Source organism: Bombus flavifrons, chromosome 11 (assembly GCF_040668555.2).
Source record: "Bombus flavifrons isolate JBK064 chromosome 11, iyBomFlav1_principal, whole genome shotgun sequence".
NCBI lineage: Eukaryota > Metazoa > Arthropoda > Insecta > Hymenoptera > Apidae > Bombus > Bombus flavifrons.
Window position 1 is genome coordinate 7262318 of NC_138452.1, and position 21848 is coordinate 7284165.

The 21848-nt window shown below is 36.0% G+C and overlaps 1 protein-coding gene across 3 annotated transcripts in view; it reads left to right on the top strand.

The window, feature by feature from the left end:
- Window positions 1–21493, top strand: part of Fas3 (fasciclin 3) — a 344259-nt gene extending 322766 nt beyond the window's left edge. The window contains exons 2-11 of one of the 3 annotated variants that reach the window (XM_069123752.1): window positions 71–397; window positions 1263–1397; window positions 1489–1677; window positions 2027–2211; window positions 3687–3828; window positions 5805–5918; window positions 16795–16825; window positions 17099–17197; window positions 18564–18732; window positions 19237–21493. In XM_069123752.1, the coding sequence (XP_068979853.1) occupies window positions 71–397; window positions 1263–1397; window positions 1489–1677; window positions 2027–2211; window positions 3687–3828; window positions 5805–5918; window positions 16795–16825; window positions 17099–17197; window positions 18564–18732; window positions 19237–19437 (1592 nt within the window). In that variant the 3' untranslated portion in view covers window positions 19438–21493. Of the gene's footprint in view, window positions 1–70; window positions 398–1262; window positions 1398–1488; window positions 1678–2026; window positions 2212–3686; window positions 3829–5804; window positions 5919–9219; window positions 13327–16794; window positions 16826–17098; window positions 17198–18563; window positions 18733–19236 lie in introns of those variants that run through there. The other 2 variants (XM_069123753.1, XM_069123754.1) reach the window with 2 other exon arrangements.
- Window positions 21494–21848: the final 355 nt, after the last annotated feature.

Genomic DNA, 21848 nt, shown 5'->3' on the forward strand with positions numbered 1-21848 from the left:
TGATATAATATAGCATGCCTTTGAAATTATTTTCATCAGAGAATCTAATTATTCTTTCTCTTGGTTCCAGCATCGAAACCGAACCTAGTCGTGGACATCGAGCCAAAACATCAGACTGCCGTGCGACTGGGCGAAAGTTTGCAAATTTTGTGCAGAGTGGGTAGACCACTACGGGTATGCCGTGTCGAAATACCTGGCGAAGAAGGTGGAATGGTGTTATCCAAAGGACAACCGTCTGAAGATGGTATCGAGTATTACGGAGAAGGCACGGAGGCCGGCCAATGCGGCGTTCACATTGCCAAGATCAAGGAAAGTCACGATGGAATTTTCAAGTGCACCCTGACAACTACCGAACGTCGAGCGGAGGCACAGGCATCTACGAGAATTATCGTAGCTAGTATGTATTATTATTTTCTATCCATTTCACTCTTCAAAGTCTAATTTTAATTTGACAACTCGCGTTAAGATTAATAATAAGACTAGAAGTACCAGTTTCCTCTTCCTCGTATCTTTCTTAGACTATGGTTACAGTTGATATGAGTCCTGACGAACCAAACATCCGAAGAACGTTAGAGCTTCTCTCACAAGAATCTATACGTCTGATCGTTTTGGCATATTCGTCAATCAGTTCATCAGAAAGATGCAGTTACTCTTATCATAGCCTTATACGTTGAAAAGAATCGCTAAAGAATTCGTTTTAACACAAGAGTTACGGATAGCAGCTAAAAACAGCAGTGTATGTCACATGCATCAGATGCTAATCCTTAATTGCAAAGGAGTCGAAGCATAATTAAAAGAGCGCGCGTAATTAATCGTCGTCGCTTTTACGCGTAGCCTGGAAATTAATGAGAAAATCGTTGTAAAACTTCGCGACGTTAGTTGTCTGAGAAAAGTATTCCCCCGTACAGGGAAAAATATTACAGTGTGGAATATACGTGTGCGGGAATTCGAGAGCTAATTAATCTTCGTTAAGAGAATTGCTTACGCGACGGGTTTGTAGAAGGAGGGGATGGTAGCGCGAAAGGAAATTACTATTTTCAGATAAAGTCGATAAAGATAAATGACGAAAACGGGTCATGATGGAGACTTGCAGATGTTTCGAGCGAATTTAAATAAAGATCTGCAAGTTTTCTCCTGCTTGAACCGTGGAAAATTAACGAGCATCGGCATAGCCGGGCAATTTTAACGCTTGACTATCAATAGAAAATTCAACGTCGTTCTTGCATCTAAAGAATAATCAATGCTTGCAATTGGATTTTCAGAACCGCCAAATAATCCAGAGCTTCACGCTAGTCCTGGATCCGATGGAAGAAATATATATAGAAAAGGAGAAAAATTGGAAGTGAGTTGCAGCGCACCAGCCGGACGACCAGCAGCCAATGTTTCTTTGTTCCTTGGTAATTAGTCGGCGAAATAGAGGGATTTTTAGTTAACTTTTTGTCAGAGGTTATACCGTACTCAGTTCTGTATCCTTTTTATGATAACTAGACGACGAACCTATTGGCAACGAAGAAAGACCTACGATTTACGACTCGAACCTGGACGATAACTCACTGGCCGTGCAAAATGCATCGCGTAGCTTAGATTGGACGGACAATGGAAAAATCCTTCGATGCGTTGCCAGCCACATTGCACTCGACCGGCCTAAGGAAACTACTATGCAACTGCAAGTTTTCTGTAAGCGATCGATTGTTCGAACGATATACGAAATTGGAAATCTCAACACGTAATGTAAAAAGAAACTCCTTCTTTGCTAATAAAAGTACAAACACTTTCTAAACGTAAGGAGCTTAAAAAAAGGAAAGAATAAAAATTCTAATTGGAGATATTAAATAAATTTTAATTACTCAACCGTAAGCTTGCCAGCGATTTATTTCTATTTTTCCAAATTAAAAATCTTTCATGGGTATATATGGAGATGTTCGAAATATTTTATTTTCAGCATGGAATTTCTATCAATGACGCGAATTACGACGGAATATTGAAATCTGTGCGGAACAATTAAAAATGGAAATTTTCTTTTTAGATCCTCCTCAACCGCAACCAACCATCGAGCGTTTTGGATACGTAGTTGGACGCCAGGGTATCGTGAACGTGACCGTTTACGCAAACCCTAGGCCGCATTTCAAATGGCGAGTGAACAATGAAATGATCACCGAGGGTAACCCAGACGAAAGCAATCGACTCGAAACCTCGACCGCTGTGGATCTGGTAAATTAACGAAATTTCTTATACCTTCTATCAAATTAATATCTGTATATATATCTTCTTATTATTATTATGATCCATATCTATTTAATATGAAATATTATATATTTAAAAAAATATAATATCGAACATACAACAAGATGGAAAATGCGATATTGTAATTATTGCAACAGACGTTTAAACAATCGAAGAATCACATTATTCTAAATAACGAATACTATCGAAAGTCAGAGATACGTATAAATCAATACGAAACATCACGCGTTAATTCGAGACTGGAAACGTATCGAAAGAAATCCGTACGAAACCGTCTTAAATGATTTTCCACGTGAAAGAGCTTCTATTATCAGATAAATAAATATTCTTCCACTTGGAAAGTCTGATAGACTTTACTAGTAAACGGTTCGCGTCGATTGTGTTCTCTCAATTCGCTCAGTCGAACGAACACAGCATGAAAATTCTAGCTATAAATGTTGAATATTTTTTTGAACGTTCCTCGAGATGCTTGAATAGTAATGCACATTGAATTCTACGAAGCAAAAGGTAAAGCTATACATAGAAATGAAGTAGGTAAAGATTAATTCGTAAAAAGAGATACGAATCGAATTATCAATGAAGAAAATGATGGAATAGATACTAAAGCTGCTAGTAGGATTTGAGTTGCCAAGGGAGCTTTCTCGTGAAAAAACAGTGAAAGAGTAAATTGAGGAACGAACGAGAAATGGAGGAGAATACGAGTGAAGGTAATGGAACAAAGATTCCGCATTCCAGAGCATCGATTTTCACGGTGCACTTAGCGCTTTTTATACATTTGCGTGACTCGCAAAGTTTCTCGCTAATCAAACAGCTTTAATGAAATTCCGGCCGATTCGAATGCTAAAGTTCGTGCAGTGAAATCTCGCGAAATAATTCGACTATCGATATCAAAAACTGTCTCATTTTGTATAAAAGAGGCAACAGGAAAAAATAAGTAAAACTGTTGAATCATTCGTCTCGTTCGAAAAAAGATAGATTAAAGTGATTTTCTGTTTTCGTTGTTGAAATAATTAAATGCAGAAGGCTTGGAAATTTTATAGAAAAAATTACCATTAAGGAAATTTTTTCAGGGACACCACAGCTAGTGAAAAGTTTAGCATAATAATGCAGCATACGAAATTAAATATTCAGCAATGAATTCATAATATTAATATGATCAAATTAAAATTCATCGAAATACGTGTAATATCAGTTGGTGGAATTTGTTCGGACCATAGAATGTCGGAAATTGAAATTACAGCGTCGTTTAAATGCAAAAGTGATCCTGGCCTCTGCTCGTTAGATAAACGAATTCGAAAACATTCCAAAAATAAAAATGAAAATATCGATATCTTTATATTTATAATTTTATGACGGTAAAAATTAATCGCCTTTAGGATCAGAGAACGTTTGGTTGGTAAGAGATCGAGTAATTAAGTGACCAAAGAATTTGTTTTTTACAGGGAAGAGGAGCGTGGAGCGTGATCCTGACGATCGACAGCGTGCAAAAATCCGACACGGAGAAGGACTATATCCTGGAAGCCCGTAACGACGAAGGGGCTTACGAATATCGTATCATTTTGTCGACAGCCACAGAACCCGCAGGTAAAAACCACGGAAACGTTCAGAATTCAATTATCGTGAAAAAAATCACCTAATCTCACTGTGCACCAAAGTAGCGTGCAAATCACGACGAACTTTTATCTGCGTCAAAGTGGAAAACGGAAACATAAAAGACGAAGAGAGGCAAAAATGTCAAGCATTAATCGTGTGGTCGTAATATTAAAACAAATTTTTAAAAATAGCAGTCATGCAAGCGTAAAACAAAAAAAAAAAAAAAAAATACACGATCAACGATGTTGAAAGAAGAAAAAGTATTAAATAGCAACAGAATTAATTTTCATTCGTATGGTCGGGTGAATATTGATTATTCGATATCGCTAGAGAAAGACGATAAAACTGATTTGAAATTCGTCGGTAGCTGTCGATCATGCTGTTAGTTTCCACATTTCGTGTTTGTCACCATCATTTCATCCGATCAAGCATACTCACCATCTGTCTACCGATTCATGTCATATTCGTTGTCACTTTCACGCGCTAGTCAACGGCCGTCATTACGTTTTCAATTACACCGAATATGTACGAATTAGAATATTTTTGCGTGTCTTTTCTCTATTGTGTCCGTATGCGCTATGTGTTTCTAACCATATCGATCCTTCACCGCATGCTTTCACGCAGGGCCGTTCGGTCACTTCTATGGTAAGCTCTCCGAACACATGCACGCACTAGGTAATGTCATTCTTTCAAATTATTATACGTAGTAAGTAGTCGATGTAGCTCCGTACGCGTGAAGTTCCATGAAAATGGTGGATTACGACACGTTTTGTAATTGATAAACTATATCCAAAGTCGAAACATTTGTCGCCATATTTTTACTACTACGCTACGTCGGTTCACGATATTTTTTATTTTGTTAAATTTATTTTATCGGTCTGTGTACACTTTCGAATGAAGGGAATTCGATGAAAAATTAAAGGAAAAAGAAACGCTAAAGGACAACATCGATATTTTTCGAAGCGGCAGAATCGTAACGATCTTCTATTTTTATTAATCTACCAAACGTTGTTTGTCTCCAAGTAATATTTCTCTGTTTGTTTAAATATCGTGCAAACACTGTAGCTGTAACATCTTATTCTTTTTTCTTTATTTTTTTTTTTTCTTTTTTTTCTTTTTTCGTCGTCGCAATTTTCAAACCGTGTCATCAATTCGTGCGAAAGTCACACGATAGATTCACAGAGGGATCACGTAAATGGAACTCCGCGCTACGGGATACGGTTATATATACAACGTTACGTTTGTTATTGATACCACTGCAAACATGAATGGCAAATCTGTATTTTTCAAATAAACGTGACTAAATTTTTGTGCGATCGCCTTTACATGAATCAACGCTTTGTTGTCGATATCGAACACAGATTTCGCGTCACCGACCTCTCTTGCACATTTCTGCATTAGAATTATAAGTTTCATAGACATTAAATGTACCAAAGGCTTCAGAGTGCTTGTTGACTCTTGTTACATTACGTATATATGTATATTTTTACGTATATATATATTTTTTATCCAACACGAACATATTTACGCTCTGCTTTGTACATTCATTATCGATGAAACGCATTTTTTAACATGAGTATATACAAGACACAATGACACTTTGATTTTTATTCTAACAGATATTCAAGTTCGATCGACTGTGTCTTGAAAATGTTAAAGCTTCGTTAAGCTGGCTTTTCTTGATTTTTCAACGATAGAGGTGCATTCGTATTCAATTACTGGCGCATGATTTCTATAATAATTCAATTTTCGATATTTTTAATATTTTTATATACGTGTGTCCTCTGCATTTGATATTATTCATATTCGAACTCGAAACGTTGCAGACTATAATCGCGATGAAGATACAAAAGTCGCGGAAATTTATCTCGTGCGAAATAGTCGATGATAAGATTAGTTTAATTTGTTTGTATCGATAAAAACAAGTTATACAACAAACGTCATTTTGACTTTCTACGAAATTTCAGGCGTCGATTTAGATGCCGGTTCTATCATCGGCATCGTTGTTGGAACCCTGGTGCTACTTCTCATCGTTTTCATACTAATTTTTGCCCGTGCGACCGGACGCTGGTGCTTCGCAGGTGAGTGTCTATTTTTTCAATAATTCACATGAACTACTTCGTTCGTACCGCGCGATTCCCCATCCCTTTTGGCGATTTTTCGTGTACTTTTGTCACTTCGATTTGACAGGGATAATAACAAATATAATAAACGATGAATGGAAAGTAAATAAACGAGCGATGCACAGACTCGAAGGAAAATAAAAGATAATTGGCTAAAGTCAGCCATTCGCGATCGAGTTACAGATAACGCAATAAGATAAAATCGATCTTATATTATTTTTGTATCGATGGATAGGATATTACCGATATTTTTTATCAGCAGCGACTGTGTTATTTATATACTACATCAATTTCTTCTTTCAGCTGTCCTCTATATATCTAATTTTTCTTATTTATGTTCCATCTCCTTTATCAAAATAATAGACATTTACATAATATTAGATTGTAAAGGAATTTAGTTGCTGAAATTGTCTGTTAGACAACTCGTACAAAACGATTTATGAAACTCTAGAAAAATTGAGAGAAGGTTTCTTAATAAGCAAACTATAATAATTCCAATGAAATCATGAGCGGTTGTACGTGTGTAGGAAGCAAACAACCTTCGCTAGCTGTACTCCATCGTAAAACTATACATGTTTCTTAATTTATATCTCTATATTTGTATGTATACAAATGTCTTGTGTGTTGTGCCGCTACCGATAGGACAGCATGCAAGTCGGGCCAAGTAAAGAATAAGGAGAAACAGCAACAATTACCTTGCGATTCCGTACTCTAGGCATGACACTGTCCAGGGGTAAGTCACCTCAGGCAGCAAAACACCCCTTTTTTAAAAGTATTGCTCGTTCCTCGTTCATCATCAGCTCGTCTGCTCGCCACTTTTCTCATATCCGTGTCAGACCATTTTTAATCAACTCTCCTGACACATTCACATTGTCGTCGTTACCTGGTCTCGAATTATCGTGGCAATACTCGATCCCTGCAACAGATTCCGACACGTGCCGTGAATTAATGGAAAGCGATGTTACGAGATGATTTGCCTTGGATAAATGTGTGTAACGAAAGTTAACATGCGATTAGATAATCGATATTAAATTTAATACAAATTTTGAGAATTTAGAAATCTAGAAACGAATCAAACGATTATGTTACGCTAGTAATCGTTAAGGCTATTTCATTAGGAGCTATTAGGATAAAAATGAAAGTATGTAACTTCAAAATGCGTTTAAAGCAAATACGATTTGATTTTTACAATTTTGTCGATTCCCATTTATTTTTAAATTCTGCTCGGACCAGTGTCACAGTGTACTAGAAAAGCAAAAAAAAGGGGTTAAACTTCCGATAGTATGTAGAAGAGAATAAACAGAGTTAAAGTTCGATTATTCATGCCAGAAATCTGACGTATAATCGATACTCGCGTGACAAATGAACAAATCAGAATTTCATTGTTCGGAATGATCCATTTATCGGTTTGTGAGTCGACAAACACAATTCTGGCAAAGATATTTTTGCTTAAAAGTTACTATATTCCCAATCGATAGTTAAACATGATTTGATTAAAAAGATTTTAATATAAATCGGATTTTTATACTTTTTTAAAGTAGCAACACAATACCTCTGTATCTAAGATTCTAAAGAATCTAAAGATTAGAACAGATCTGAGTACGATTCTTTATTAAAAATTTCAAACGTTACTGAGAGCAATAAAAAGAACCCGAAACTATACAGAATTATGAATATCATCGAGTCGATCTCATTAAATCATAAACATACATATTTCTGTCATTCGTGCATGCACATCGTGCTTACGACTTTCATACAGCATGTACTACTAATACGATGCCTAATTTATGCTCCGTTCATTATTATTCGCGCAGTGTTTTTCAAATTCTTCCCTTTCCGACCTACCAAAAAGCAAAAATCATAAATTCTTTTCCAGACATGTACTAAGAAAAGACGGAAAGAACTTCGAAGATAAAAAATTCCTTTTCAACGGATATTTGGCTCAACTTCTCGATAAAAGTATTCCTGTAGCATTTAATTCGACACTTTGAAGGGAAAAAGCGTTCATTCGCGATCGAATAACGGCTCACAAGGGGAAGAAAGCTATTTGAAAAACACTGACTCAGGCCACGATTGTCTGTTGCGATACGTTGTTCAAGAAATCCCCGGCGAGAATTCCTCTAAATTCAAGGCCCGCTGGGTCAAATGAAACAGGAGCGAGTTTCTTTTTGCGACAAGCAACGACGAACAATCGGCGAAGGCAAGTGTGGTGACATTTGTTCGAAGTGAAACCAGACCAGACCCTTTATCGATGTTATCTTTCTTTCAATTTGCTTCTCCGCCGTGACTATATTTTTTCTTTTTGCCCAATTAGAACAGTAATTATTAATTAATTATATTATTAATTCTATAATCTGTTCCTAGATTATGATCGCACAAGCATGCTCGTCCCTTTTTTACAATCCAACCCCATCTCGAACCTTTCACGATTCTCGATGTTTTTACTATTTATCTTAGCTGATAATTAGCTGGTTACGTGTTGAAATTTGACCACGTTCACGTTCATTCACATTTACCTTGCTTGGATTGGAATATACATTAGTGCGATGACTTGCCTGTGAATGTTTATGATTATTAACCGCTCTAACGACCGATTAAATCGCGCTCGATTGCAAACGCCTGAGCAACGCGGCCACACGACGGTGTACGACAAACGTTAATGAAAATAGACAATTCGATCGACAATTAATTTTTGGATTAAACTAACGTTTGAGATTGAGCAATTATCATATCTTTTCGTATCTGACACTAAGACAGATAAAAAAGCAAAACTATTATCTATACTATTTCTTGGAGGTACGTATGACAAACGTCGAATCACACTATAAAAACACAGTAGAATATTAATCGCTTAAAAATCATCTAAACAAGATGAGAAACTTTTATCGTGATGCTAAAGCGCAAACGAAAGAAAAGCTCTTACCTCGGCGTATAGCTCGCGCGTTTGCAAATTCCTCAAAAAAAAAGACAGTCTGTCCTGCACGATGAGAATCGATCGGAACGTAGAGTAACGCGAAACGACAGAGACGCCACTAACTAACCCCGTGACAATCGTTCAGAGCGCAAAAATAGAACCGTTAATAAAACCAAAGAAAATACGCCACCCTTGAATAATCGAGTCAAACAAAACCGAAATAAAAAAAAGAGATACAAAAGAATAAAAAAAAGATAATAGAGAGAACAGAACAAAAAAAAAAAAAGAAAGAGGGATCCACACACGCACTTTTGCCTTGACCGATCGTGGCGTTGCTTGTTGCAGCGAGGCGTCGGGGCGACGAGGAAGCTGCGAGCGGTGTCGGCGCCGGAAGCGAGGCGCACATCACCCCCGGGGACGAAGATGAAGAGGATCACGAGGACCCGCGTATCATCGATGAAAAAATACCGCAGGGTGGCCAGGAGAATCCAATACACGCGAGCACGGAATACGTGAACGGCCGCACGGACATCAAGGAGCCGAAAAAGGACGAGAAGACGGACACGCCTGTTTAAAGACCGATCATCCGTTTGACGGTCCATTCAACGGTCGTTCCTTCTTCTGCGGCGGAAATAACCTGCCACCCCTCGTTTCGGTTCGATAACCCTTTGCAAATCGATGTCCAGTCACGTGAAAAATAACATCTTTGGGATATATCTTGTTGCACGATACTCGATGCGTTTAGCTCGAGGTAATTGGATCGAGTCATCTTAGGGTCAGATCGATATTTATTATCGGCTGAAATTATGCAGATTATCGAGGACCGCGGAGGCGGTCATTAAAGTATACGATAATTTATGATATTACGAGTTTAATAGTCGATCGATAGCTTTTATTTCAAAGAAACTAAAATCTCTTGATTGACGTCAATTCGATCCAACGTACCTTGGGAACAAGAACACGCTATGTTTTTCAGCTGTTCTGAAACTGCTTATTAAATGACACAGTAACTTCGGATTAAATTCACAGAAATTGCAAACATACGCGGAAAGTGCAAAGGGTTTGAAATTGACAGCAGAGAGGTACACCTGTCGTGTTTTCGTCCAAAAGTACGTACACGTGTTCCTCCCTGTCTGGTCATACGCGAATCTCATTTCAGTTTATCAAAACGAACTGCTTTCTTCTTTTTTCGACGTAATATTATTATTTCGTCGGAGAAACTCCGTTCGCGTGGCAGAGTATAAAAAAGAGAATTTCACGTTAGATCTGATCCACTTTTCCGTTAGCTTTTTCATTTTTCTACGATTTCCGTCTCTTCGATGGCAGCTCAGTTCGTAGCCGGAAAAACGACCGTGCGCGAATCGCGATCAACCACGATTCTCCGCTCGTCAACGATCGGGAACGATCCCTCGATGCCTCGATATGCAATCGCGAAAGCGGACATTCGGTCTCCTCAGTCGCCGTGTATCTTTTGTAAATAGGATTTCGCGACGCGATCCACCGTCGTCCAATTGGCGGTTTTTACACCGCCTTTTCTTTCTTCTCGACAACACACACATTCACACACACGTCACATTGAGAAAAATTCGCTTCGATCGAGTTACTCACACGTTACTACTTGTACAACCACACACGTCGTCGTACGATCGTTAGCTTTTCGAGGATCGATTTTTCAACGAAGCGGAAGAAAGACGAAGCAAGGGATTATGGTAACAGGAATCTCAAATGTTTATCTTAAGAATTTACTTGGAAGAAAGAAACGAACGATTGATTCGTTCGTTCTGTATCCTCGAGAAGTTGAAAGATCGAAGTATCGCTAAGGTATCATTGTTAGGTAACACGCGTTTGCGAGCTGTCCTCAGATTATACCACTCTATTCTAAGTAAAATCTTCGTAATCGAGTTTCCCGCGTGAGAGGAGGAGAACGCCGATATCCGGAGATCCGAGCTTGAGAAAGCAAGAGAGAGAAAGAGAGCTGCGTCTTTGCGGTTTGTCGTCTCGCTCTGACGCGAACGAAACGTATCGTATACTTGAACGCGATGTCTAGCAATTATTGAAACAAAGTGATTAAGCGTATGAAGAAAAAAAAAGACACGGAGAGGACGAGTCGAGTTCTCCGAGTAGTGAAAAATGTCTCATATGCTAGCGCGAACAAATCAAATTTTGTAGTCGAGGTTTTTTTCTAAAGGACGCATCGACATTAAAAAAAAAGAAACGGGGCGGGAGGGAGCTATAGGAAAATCTAGAGCAAAAAGAAAAAAAGAAAGGAAGCAGGTAGAAAAGGTATCGTAGGTAGGAATTGCGCGTGCACGACAAACACAGATTTTCCACGGTTGGTAATTCACAATTTTCCTTTCGCGATTCGTTTTCCGCGAGTTTGTTTTAAACATATGCAACGCCGAACGTTTTAACGAATTACACGATATAGGAACAAACGTATACGGAAATGAATGAAAACTTGCTTGTTTCCAACGCGTTAAATTTCCGACTGAATTTTTGCAAAGCTCTTTCGGGGACGTGTCCCTTTCAACAACTCGGCGTGGTCGACGCGGGAGAATGAATTATCGCTGTGAGAAGAAATGCTTTACGTGCACGAGCAACGGAATCTATTAAAAATAACGCCGTTACCACGTTCAAACAGCAGAAACAAAGATAAGAGGAGACGAACACATTCCACGATGTAGCTTTCGTTCTTAGATCAGCCCACCCTTTTAATCCAGGACGTGCACGTGCTGACTGACACGTGTGGATCGTATCTCGTGTTTTGTAATTTAGACATACTTTTAGTGGAAACAGTATTATTTGTACGTTTCGAAACGATTCACTGGCCCGAAACGGGGCGTGTTCTACCACGATTTTTTTCACAGATAGATACGCGCCCTTATAACGCGATAGTTTTTTCTATGTATAAACGCGGTATCGATATTGCACGTTCGATCGACGATCCAACGACTGTTCGAAACGAACAATCTTTATAATACTCTTAAAATACTCGGATATACCGCGACTCAGTAACAATGGTTAAGCACGTTTCGAAAGAGAATTTTTACTTAACAATTGTTAACTCCTCGAAAATGTATCGTTGCTTTTTAATCTTCTTTTTACTGAAACTTTTTTACCACGATTTTATAACGAGACTTCATGTTAAAGGTATCTTTTACAAGTGGGATAGATACGTTCTTTAAGAATAAAATGGACACAAAAATTCCTATAAAAATATGTATAATTTAAAACATGTACTGGAAAAATGAAACAAAAGTTAAAAAATTATCCGAAGGGTTAACGCGATAAATAAATCACACGAACGCTGCCACGTTTTCAGTTCAATCGAAAGTGCACCCATTTATCGTGCGTCTTCGTATCTCAAGATTGCAATAAACACTGCAAGCATTCTACGGCTATCGTACTTTTTTACAGAAGAGTTTTTCAGCCAGAATTTTATATCATACAGTCACGTTGTCGATTCACCGATGAACAAAGCCCACCATCAGACGATGTCTGATTTTAAATGTAAAGAAACGACTTTTGATACGAATCTCTACGATCGATACGAATCATCTGATCATTGGATGTACTCGTAACGATGATAAAAACGTTCGATAAGCTCAACCAGATTCATTAGCGTCGCAGTACCCTCTGAAGGCGAAGGCAGACCTCGTTGGCTCCTCTTCATTCGCGACAAAAACAACATTTGCAAGTATTTTTCGCTTTAACGAAATTACAAGGGACGCTGTCCATTTTTCCTTTCTCCATCGTGACGTCCTGACGTCGGTTCTCGCGCGTCACCGAGCTCTCTCCATTGATAATCCTTTCTTTTCCTTTAGATGTTTCTAACAGGTTCGATCATTTAACACTTCTATACCTTCGCCTCTGTTAATAGAATTCAGAAAAAGAGGGAAATTTCTAACCGACGATAATCTTGACGGAATATTCATCGAGCACCAGTCGTTCTTGTAGACGAATCGCGTAAAGTGTCGATCGCGAATTTCTTGATTATAAGAGTACATACGATTCATCGAGTGTTAGTCCGCTCTCAAAGTGTCGTTTCTGGTTGAAGAATATAAAAAACAACATTGAAAGTTGATGGAACGATATACATATAATATAAAGTAACTACAGAAGTCATCAACCGCGACTGGAATACTTTTCGACTAGTGAGTTTTGTGATTTCATTATCATTCCCGTCGACAATAAGTGTTCTTTGTACTTTTGTACGGATAATCTTTGCTTAGCTTAATCGTCATCGAAAAAGAGAAAAAAGAAAACGAAAGAAGACACGCGCGAGAAGAAAGGAACGAACTTATGATTCTACGCTCGTAATCACATACACGTGCACACAATCTTACACATATATTGTACGACACTCGCAGACAGGAAGAAACAAGTTCACGAACGTAGGTGTCCACGGCGTCGTAAACATGAATTATTAAATTAAGAATAGTAGGGGGAAAAGAAATAGAAAAAAACGTAAAAAAAAGAGAGAGGAGAGAGAGAAAAGAGAGGGTGAGAAGAAGCGAGAGTATCGAACCCTGTGTGTGTCACTCGTTGACGAAACATTTCCGAATTCTGCACATACACTCCTTCACTTTTTCCATATGCGATCGTGTTTTCACTTACAAAGAGGGATCGTCTCGTCCAACGAGTTCTCGTTGATCTAATTTACATATAAAAGGAATTAACGCCAATTTGAACAGTGGGCGTAAAGTAATAAATTTAACAGACAAAAATTAAAGGAAAAGAAAAAGGAAAGAATCTACCGAAGAAACTGGTCGGGCGAAGACGATCGAAAAAAATTACATGTTGTATATATTAAATATATATATATAAAATAAATAAATATATATATATAAATATATTATAAATATTATGATACGAGATTGAATATAATAGTAATGAATATATTATATATTCTGTGTCGAGGGCACTTGGCTTGCAACTCGTAAATATTAACTGAATACTTATTTATCCACTTGCACTCCAATTGCCGAGCGACCTGTCGTTATCCGTGAATTTTTTGAGAGGAAGACTATTATCGGGCAAAGAAATAAGGTTATATACAACTTAAGCGTGAGTTTTAACGCGAAAGAGAAGATCATCGTCCGATCGTGAATAGAGAAACGCGATCGGACGAGACACAGTGCGGGAAAGAAACTAGAGCGTTGGATTATTTAAGAAGTAAATCGATTAAACGTGGATGTACGTTGCCAATTAAGTACTATTCTGTATCGTATTCGCGATGTCGAAGCGTTGTTTGTGCCGTTAAAGAGGCTGAGCCGCATCCGTATGTCAATGTGCCGTGAGCAACGCACGTTCCGACACCTTTTGTTCCGCTAAGTCTGAGAACAAACTTAAGGAGAGGAAGGGAAAACCTGATATATCTGTTTAAATTGAGTTTTCATACGCATTCTTTCCATTGGTTATTGTACAAAGAAGTCACTTTATGCTGCCAATTAATTTATAAAAGTCTCGTCTGGTAGAACAAATGGGCGTCCTCGTGCGTTCCCAACGAATCACATGTAATTATTGTGGTATATATTATGTGTACGAACGATTAAACGTATTATTGTATGTAATAGAGCCTAACGCAAAGGGAAGAAACACGCGTCTAGTTAATCTAAACTCATAATAGACACGGAGGGGATGATTCGATGATACGTTCAAACGACTAACGAGACCAGGGCCGCCCGAATTTTTTTATACACACATACAACGTAGGTTATATACGATTTTGAAGCATTTTACCATATTCATATCTGGAGAAACTATCTTTCCCTTGTGATTCGTTGTAACGAAGGCAACCATTTCTTACAAGAGAAAAGCAAATGTTTGAATTGCTGGAACACGAGAATATTTCTTATAATTTATGAAGCATATCTTTGGCGATCTCTTCTGATCCTAAGAATGTTTAAAAACGTGTGCAAGGTATAAATTCCTACAAACGCGTGACAGTAACGTTAAATAAAAAGGAAATATCTTGTTTGAACAAAAATGGACGTCTTATGATTTTACAGCGAATCATGCCAGAACGATATGACGGGAGTAAGAAAGGATCAGCACAAAGCGGATTGCAAAGGGCGGGAAGCCGAGTCGAAAATAATCACTGCCAAAATATACACTGAAAACCTCTGGAATCTTTTTCACGATAATTCGAGACACGAAGGATTTCTCCGTTTCGCTCAAATCCCCTCTCGGTCTTATTGTTAGTCCTACGCGCGAGAAACGAATTTGTCGAAGAACTTGCTACCGTACGTGCGAAGCAAAGAGAATAATGGCAGAGAAGAAAAGGAAAAAAGGAAAGAAATAGACGGGCATTCGTTGCCGTCTGTGGTACAATCTGTGTTCGACCTGTTCGGCCCGCGTACAACGCGACTACGACAATGAAAGCACGTCGAAACGATAATCGATTAACGCGAAAACGATGGAAAAAGGGAAATAGGGAGTTTTAAGATATAGAAGAGGAAGTTTTAAAGGATATTACGCGCGGATATACGTTGATGTACAAAAAATTCCTTGCGGTACATTTTAAACGATATTAAGCCACTTATTTTGTAATTCATTTCTATTGTTCATTATTTGTAATGGTTAATTATTTAAATGCAACGATGATCATGCTGCGATTACACTCGTATACATACGTGTATTAAGATACATATAAGTATGCTGCTGTTAGATTATTGATATTGGATCTTTTTTTTTCTTTCTCTCTGTAGAATCTAAATAAGATACGACCGATAAACGAGACAAAATGGTGAAATTGAAGATTTGTAAAACTTCTAATAAATTAACGACGAAGATTTTAGTGTAATATTAACATGGGAAAGCATGATCGTTGGCCATACAATGGAGTATATATATATTATATATATATACATATATTTATGTTAAGTCTAGCTATTAGATATGATTATAAAGATCACGAAATATTGACGATCGCGAATACCTGAATATGGTGTTCTCTGAAACATTTTTAGAATGTGAATCATCGATAAGACGAGCACAAGCATGCATTATAATATAGAATTGAAAAGAACCGATTACGCTCGGAAAATTCAGTTCTTTTGAAATTCCATATAATTTGACGTAATGACGTTGATTTTATCAAAATTTTTTCGTGACGAGGGCCCAATATGCAAACAGCATCACAGCGGTGGAAACACTTTAAGAATACTTCAGAGATCACTAGTTTAAACGTTAAAGTTTAAAAAGGAGAAGAGAAAAGGAGAAAGAGAAACAATTTAAAAAATCACTGTTTAACAAAACGAACAAAAAAAATACGAAAAAGAAGTAACAGATAAAAGACAATGAGATTTTGAATGTTATACGGTCGATAAATAAAATAACGAACACACAAATCTACACCAACACAGCCGCATCTCCACACTTACACTGCGACCATATGAGAAACGAATACGAGAAAAGAATATGAACATTTTGTATCTGTACTTGTAGATACAACGCAATAGGCAGAAGTAAATCTAATTAAGAATTCAAATGAAATTAATATATAGAAGAGCTGTATGTAATTAATTGTAAGTTCATTCATCGCTATGATATTATACTTAGGTATTATATGATTTTTGAAATAAAACATTTGTTTTAAATACACACGAACGTACACGAGAATATGCCATCCCGTCATCGCGTCGCAAATAATTTTCCAATTCGCGTTTCAATTTCGTTAAACCTGCATCGGTTTCGCGATGAAATTGTAACATCGACGATGGATTGATTGAATTTATTTCAAGTGCATTCATATTTTGAGTGTTCTTCAATTAATTTGTCCACCGATCAATCATACTTTATTAATCAGGTCAAGTAAAACTATTTAACTTGGAATTAGAAATTTTAATTCGTGCCGTTGTTCCGATCATATCAAGATTCTAATTAAGCGAGATCTGAATTTTCGTCGATTATTTACAGGTAACACGACATCTAGGAACCTTGGCGAGTCGTGAGTATAATTTTCTACGGGTTTTGTAGTGGTTTCCCTCTAGTAGCACAACGCACTTCCAGTGTTTCAATATTCTACACCAAATTTCGTAACTAATATTCTTTTTTCTGCTGGTGCTTCCTTAGAGTAGAGATACTTTGATCGTTTACTTGACACTGATATGAAACTTTATTCAAATGAACAAGATAGATGAAAAAAATTCGAATAAAAAATGGACACATTTGATTATCCGTTCAAAGCAAATTTATCTGTCGGTATTTACCATATTACCAGGAAATCGCGCAGAATCCAAGACTTCGCGGATCCGGCAGCAAGCGTTAGTCTACTTCGTTTTGAGAAATCGAAAAGCGCAGACGAAACCGATAGGCGAAGGCAAGCTTTTTTTTCTACTTCTCTCATGGAAAAAGAAAACATGGAATTTCAAGCTTACGCCAATATCAAACGTGGAATCATCATTTTATGGAAGATACCGAGATAATTTTCATTGAATTCGCATATAACAAATGCCTCGTATATAATTCATGTCACGTGTGGTAACAACGATTGTAACGAGGAAAAAAAATTATTTTATTGAAATGATAATTACACATAAACATATATTCCGATAAATTTACTGGCTATATAATCGCTTATTTTCATGAATTATAAGAAAAATATCTTGGAAAAAACATAATATAAATAATTATAAATTCTACATGGAAATTGATATTAAATCACTTAATTCCTTCTTTCTTTAAACTTAATATTCAAGAAAAAATTGCTCTATACTACTACTGGTTCTGAAGTAATTACAAGTTTTTCAAGGAAATTATATCGGAATAATTAGAATTGTCGCCTATTATCATATAATTTGCGTGTCTGCTTAATCATTTCTCTTTTTTCCCCTTCCTCCATATGCATGCTTATTACTAATCAGCTTTAACTGCGCCCTCTTAATTACATTTAATTCTTCTAAATCAAAAATTTCCTAATACATGACGTTTATATACAACAAAAACTAAAAGTTACTTATTTAGGTTGTACCTGTTTGTATTACACAATAATGAATAAGGTGGAAATCATTTTTGAACAAGTGAATTTTGAACGTATTAGTTAACAATCAATCTGTTTCAGATTTTTAACATGTACATAATATGCACGATTTTTCATCTTTGTTCATTTGTTTTCATCAACATTTTCAAAAGGATATGTTGAATGTAATCAATTGGCTGGTTCTGTCTTCATATATAAAGATAAAAATATATTTTAAGAGATGATATTTGTTAAGTGATTCTTTAAAGCTTCATTAGCGATTCATAAATCATCTGAAGTCAAAGAAAAAGGCGCATCGTAATCGAATACGTGTGCATTATTCAACATATAATGCTTGTTTTCGACTCAATAATGTCCTTGCGATATGCAAATCGTGATCACCAGATTCGTTCCGCTCAATTAATAACGCCACTCTATAATTCCATGAGCCATTTATCGTTATTAATTTTTGCGCCGATTCTTTTCGAAAAAAATATAAATAAGTGAAATAAGTTTATAACTTTCTAGAAATTACACTGTAGCTTATCGGAATTTCACATGGTTACAGAATAATCACTTCGAGTATTTGTTTTCTTGTGTTTGTTTCTCTGTCTACTGTCTACGTAATTATCGTCTCACAAAATGTGTTTCGTTGCTAAAGAAACAAGGCAATATAAAAATGTAACGATTGCACAAATTTTAAAAGGGAATAAATTGTATTGATTAGAAGTGATACGGAGAGTGCCGGCCGCTACTCCAGAACAGAAGTCGATGGATCTCGAGGTGAACGGAAATCGAGAATCAGCTTGTCCCGCCTCTTTAAACGCAACAAGGACAAAGTGTCTGGCGCGGACACAGACACCGTGAGAACTGTCGTCACAGTCGATGATGAAAAGGTGACTTCATTCTCGAATATTCTTGTTTCAAAACAAACGTGTGGCGTATATATTCAAACATTACGTTTACTTAATCGTTTCTATAAATTTGATCCCTTTTACATTTTTCCTAAGTAACAGTAGAAGCTTCGACAATGCAATAATTTCTATGATATCGATACTTTCTTTTAATTTTACGTTATATCCAAATTTAATACAACAGACGATAAACAAATTAAGAAATCACCGACATTCAATTCATTGTATTATGTTATAATTTAATTTTAAGTATGGGCCTATTTCTTATTGAATTTTTAAAAATATATACTCATTAATTATGTTACGTAAGCATATATGTATAGTTATTTTAACAAATTTAACAGTTTACCATATTTAAATTTAAATTATTATCGCAAAAAAGTTCCTCACGCTTAAAATAAATTTCCATGTAAAATTTTCGAAATTTCCCAAGCAACTACAAAGCAAGTTTTTGATGAAATTGATAAAATTGTTTAAATTCCGCAGCTACAGCCTGGAATGCCGGGTGCACAAGAAACTAAACTCAATCCTACCACGGGCGAAGGAGGAATAGTTTATGCAGAATTGGACTTGACGCAGCAACAACAAAGCGTTCCACGTCGTCTAAACGAGGACAAAACCGAGTACGCCGAAATCTTATACACGAAACCAGCGACAGAAGAACAGCAACAAACACCCAACGAGTAAACTCTTCGTTCGTTCGTACAAGAAGATGCAACTGTTTACAAAATAATCAAACGTTTACGTTTTTTTATTGTACCCATTATTAAACGATTTCGATCCTTTTCAGTTTACAATTTAATAACGAGAATATGAAACCATTCTATCATTTAGAATTTATATATTCTCATTTATTTGTAATACGGTGTAAACGCATACGATGGAAATTTTTTAGTATGAGAAATGATAATAAAAAGTGATGATTATTATACGTCAGAAATGAGTCTCACCGTGCAATTACATTCGGCTGAAAAGGATCCAACGTTCTACTTATTATCATTCCCTCTTTTCTCTTACGAATTATTTCGTAGGTTACATTAAGATTGATAAGATTATCAAAATTGGAAAGGATTTAATGCGTAATTATCTATCGGAGGAATGTCGTTCTATGGTTAACAAAGGAAGATTCGATTTTTCATAAATTTTGGAAATATCAAAATGAAACTACATTTTTGGGGTGGAATTGAGGAAACTTCCGAAGACCATTGATAATTTCTACAAATCAGGAGAACAATCGAAATCGTAACTTCGTACTTACTTTCAGTTACTTTAACGAGTTAGTGTATTTGTAGAATCGTTTAAATTTTATACTTTCGAGGCCACGAGTTCATCTGGAGTTAATTTACCATAATTTTGCGAAACAAAGAACCGGTCTTCAGCCGGTAACACACTACAATCGTTTGTTACCATAGCCATTAATGTTAAACCGTTTGCCTTCTGATACTCGTCCATTTCCTGTACAAGGTTGAGAAAGGTATAACGTCCAAAGTTGAACAAGCAAAATGAAATACCTCGTGTGCAAAAATAAAATGGTCGCCATAAAAATGTATTATGAATAATAATAATTTATGGAAATAATTTATGGAAAGTAAAAAAACGTCAGGATTTATATGACTTGATGCAAACGAGTACGAAAGCGATCGATCGATCAAAATTTCCACTCATTAATAAAAATCGATGGACCATTAAACATTAGTCGTAAAATAAATTACGGTCATTTTTCATTGTTTTTGACTAAAAGATAGAAAAATATAAGAATTTTACACTCGCAACTACTAGACTGAAGAAGCAAAAGTAACAATTTACTTGCAAATCAGAATCCGTTTTATCGGAATATGTAAAATTTCATGAATGCCTCTTCATACGTTCGTTCGATATTTTCCATGACAAACAAAAGATCTTCGATGATTGCATCAAGTCCTCAAAAATCAAGTGCATTAAACGCGAAAGAAAGTCAGAGATTCCACGTACTTAAATCTTCTTGTTAATATTGTTATCGCGCATTTAAATGTAATCTAAATGTAATATTTGTATCGTACGTGCTGTTCGTTTGAAAGTCGCTTGAAAAGTTCGCTTCCTATAAACTGCTGTGAATACGTGCAAGATGCTAACGAACTATCGAATCTATCGAATTTTACGAAAGTTGAAACAGAGTAAAATATATAAAAGTAAATGTTGATAGCTGAAATAAATAACAAATTTTGACTCTATACATGTTTTGACTGATTTAGGATGCACAATATATTTTACATTTTATATATAAGATATAATTGCAAGTAAAATAGTAATTTTGATGCGTCCATGTCATTTTGAATCATATCAAACAGAAAACGAACCAAGCTGCTTTAAAACTGTGTACTGCGTTTGTATATTGTGAATTTTTGTATGCTTGAATGATATATTATATATTATATAAATTGTTTTAATTTCATTTTGTATCGATTACAAATATGTATTAATGATCATCATATGCGACAAATCATTATACCAATTGCGTCGCATATTTCAATATTGATTAACATTACAAATATTTGTATAATTTCTTATGAAAGTTAGTTGTATTTTATCATAACTAAAGAAACTCTTGATATTTGTGTCATTCTAAGCTTAAAACCTGTGTCATTATCATCGTAGAATAAAATTTTTTTAAATAATATACATTACTTATATATCATTATGTTGTAATTTTGTTGTAAGTTTGTAATTTTAATGTTAATTGCCGTCCATCATAGAATATTCTTACTGATTTGTACCTTTTTTGTCAAATAAATTACGACTTGGTCAATGTAGATCTCTGTCTAATCATTAAATAGTACGTTATTAAAAATATGCTTCTATCCATAAGATAAATATTTCTCTTCATTTTCTTGAATACTTATTTCACAGTAACTCTGATTTGCAGAATTTTGAAATTTTAAAAAATTCCACATCACGGAGCCCAAGGTGAACCACCTTCATATTTTGGATTTCAAATTGGAAGATTGTAGGATTACAAAGGACAATACTCAATAACTGTTGAGAAGTCATAAAGAACTAGATGTATATCTAAATCAATTTTCTGCATCTCTATATTACATCTCAGACTGCATAAACGAGCA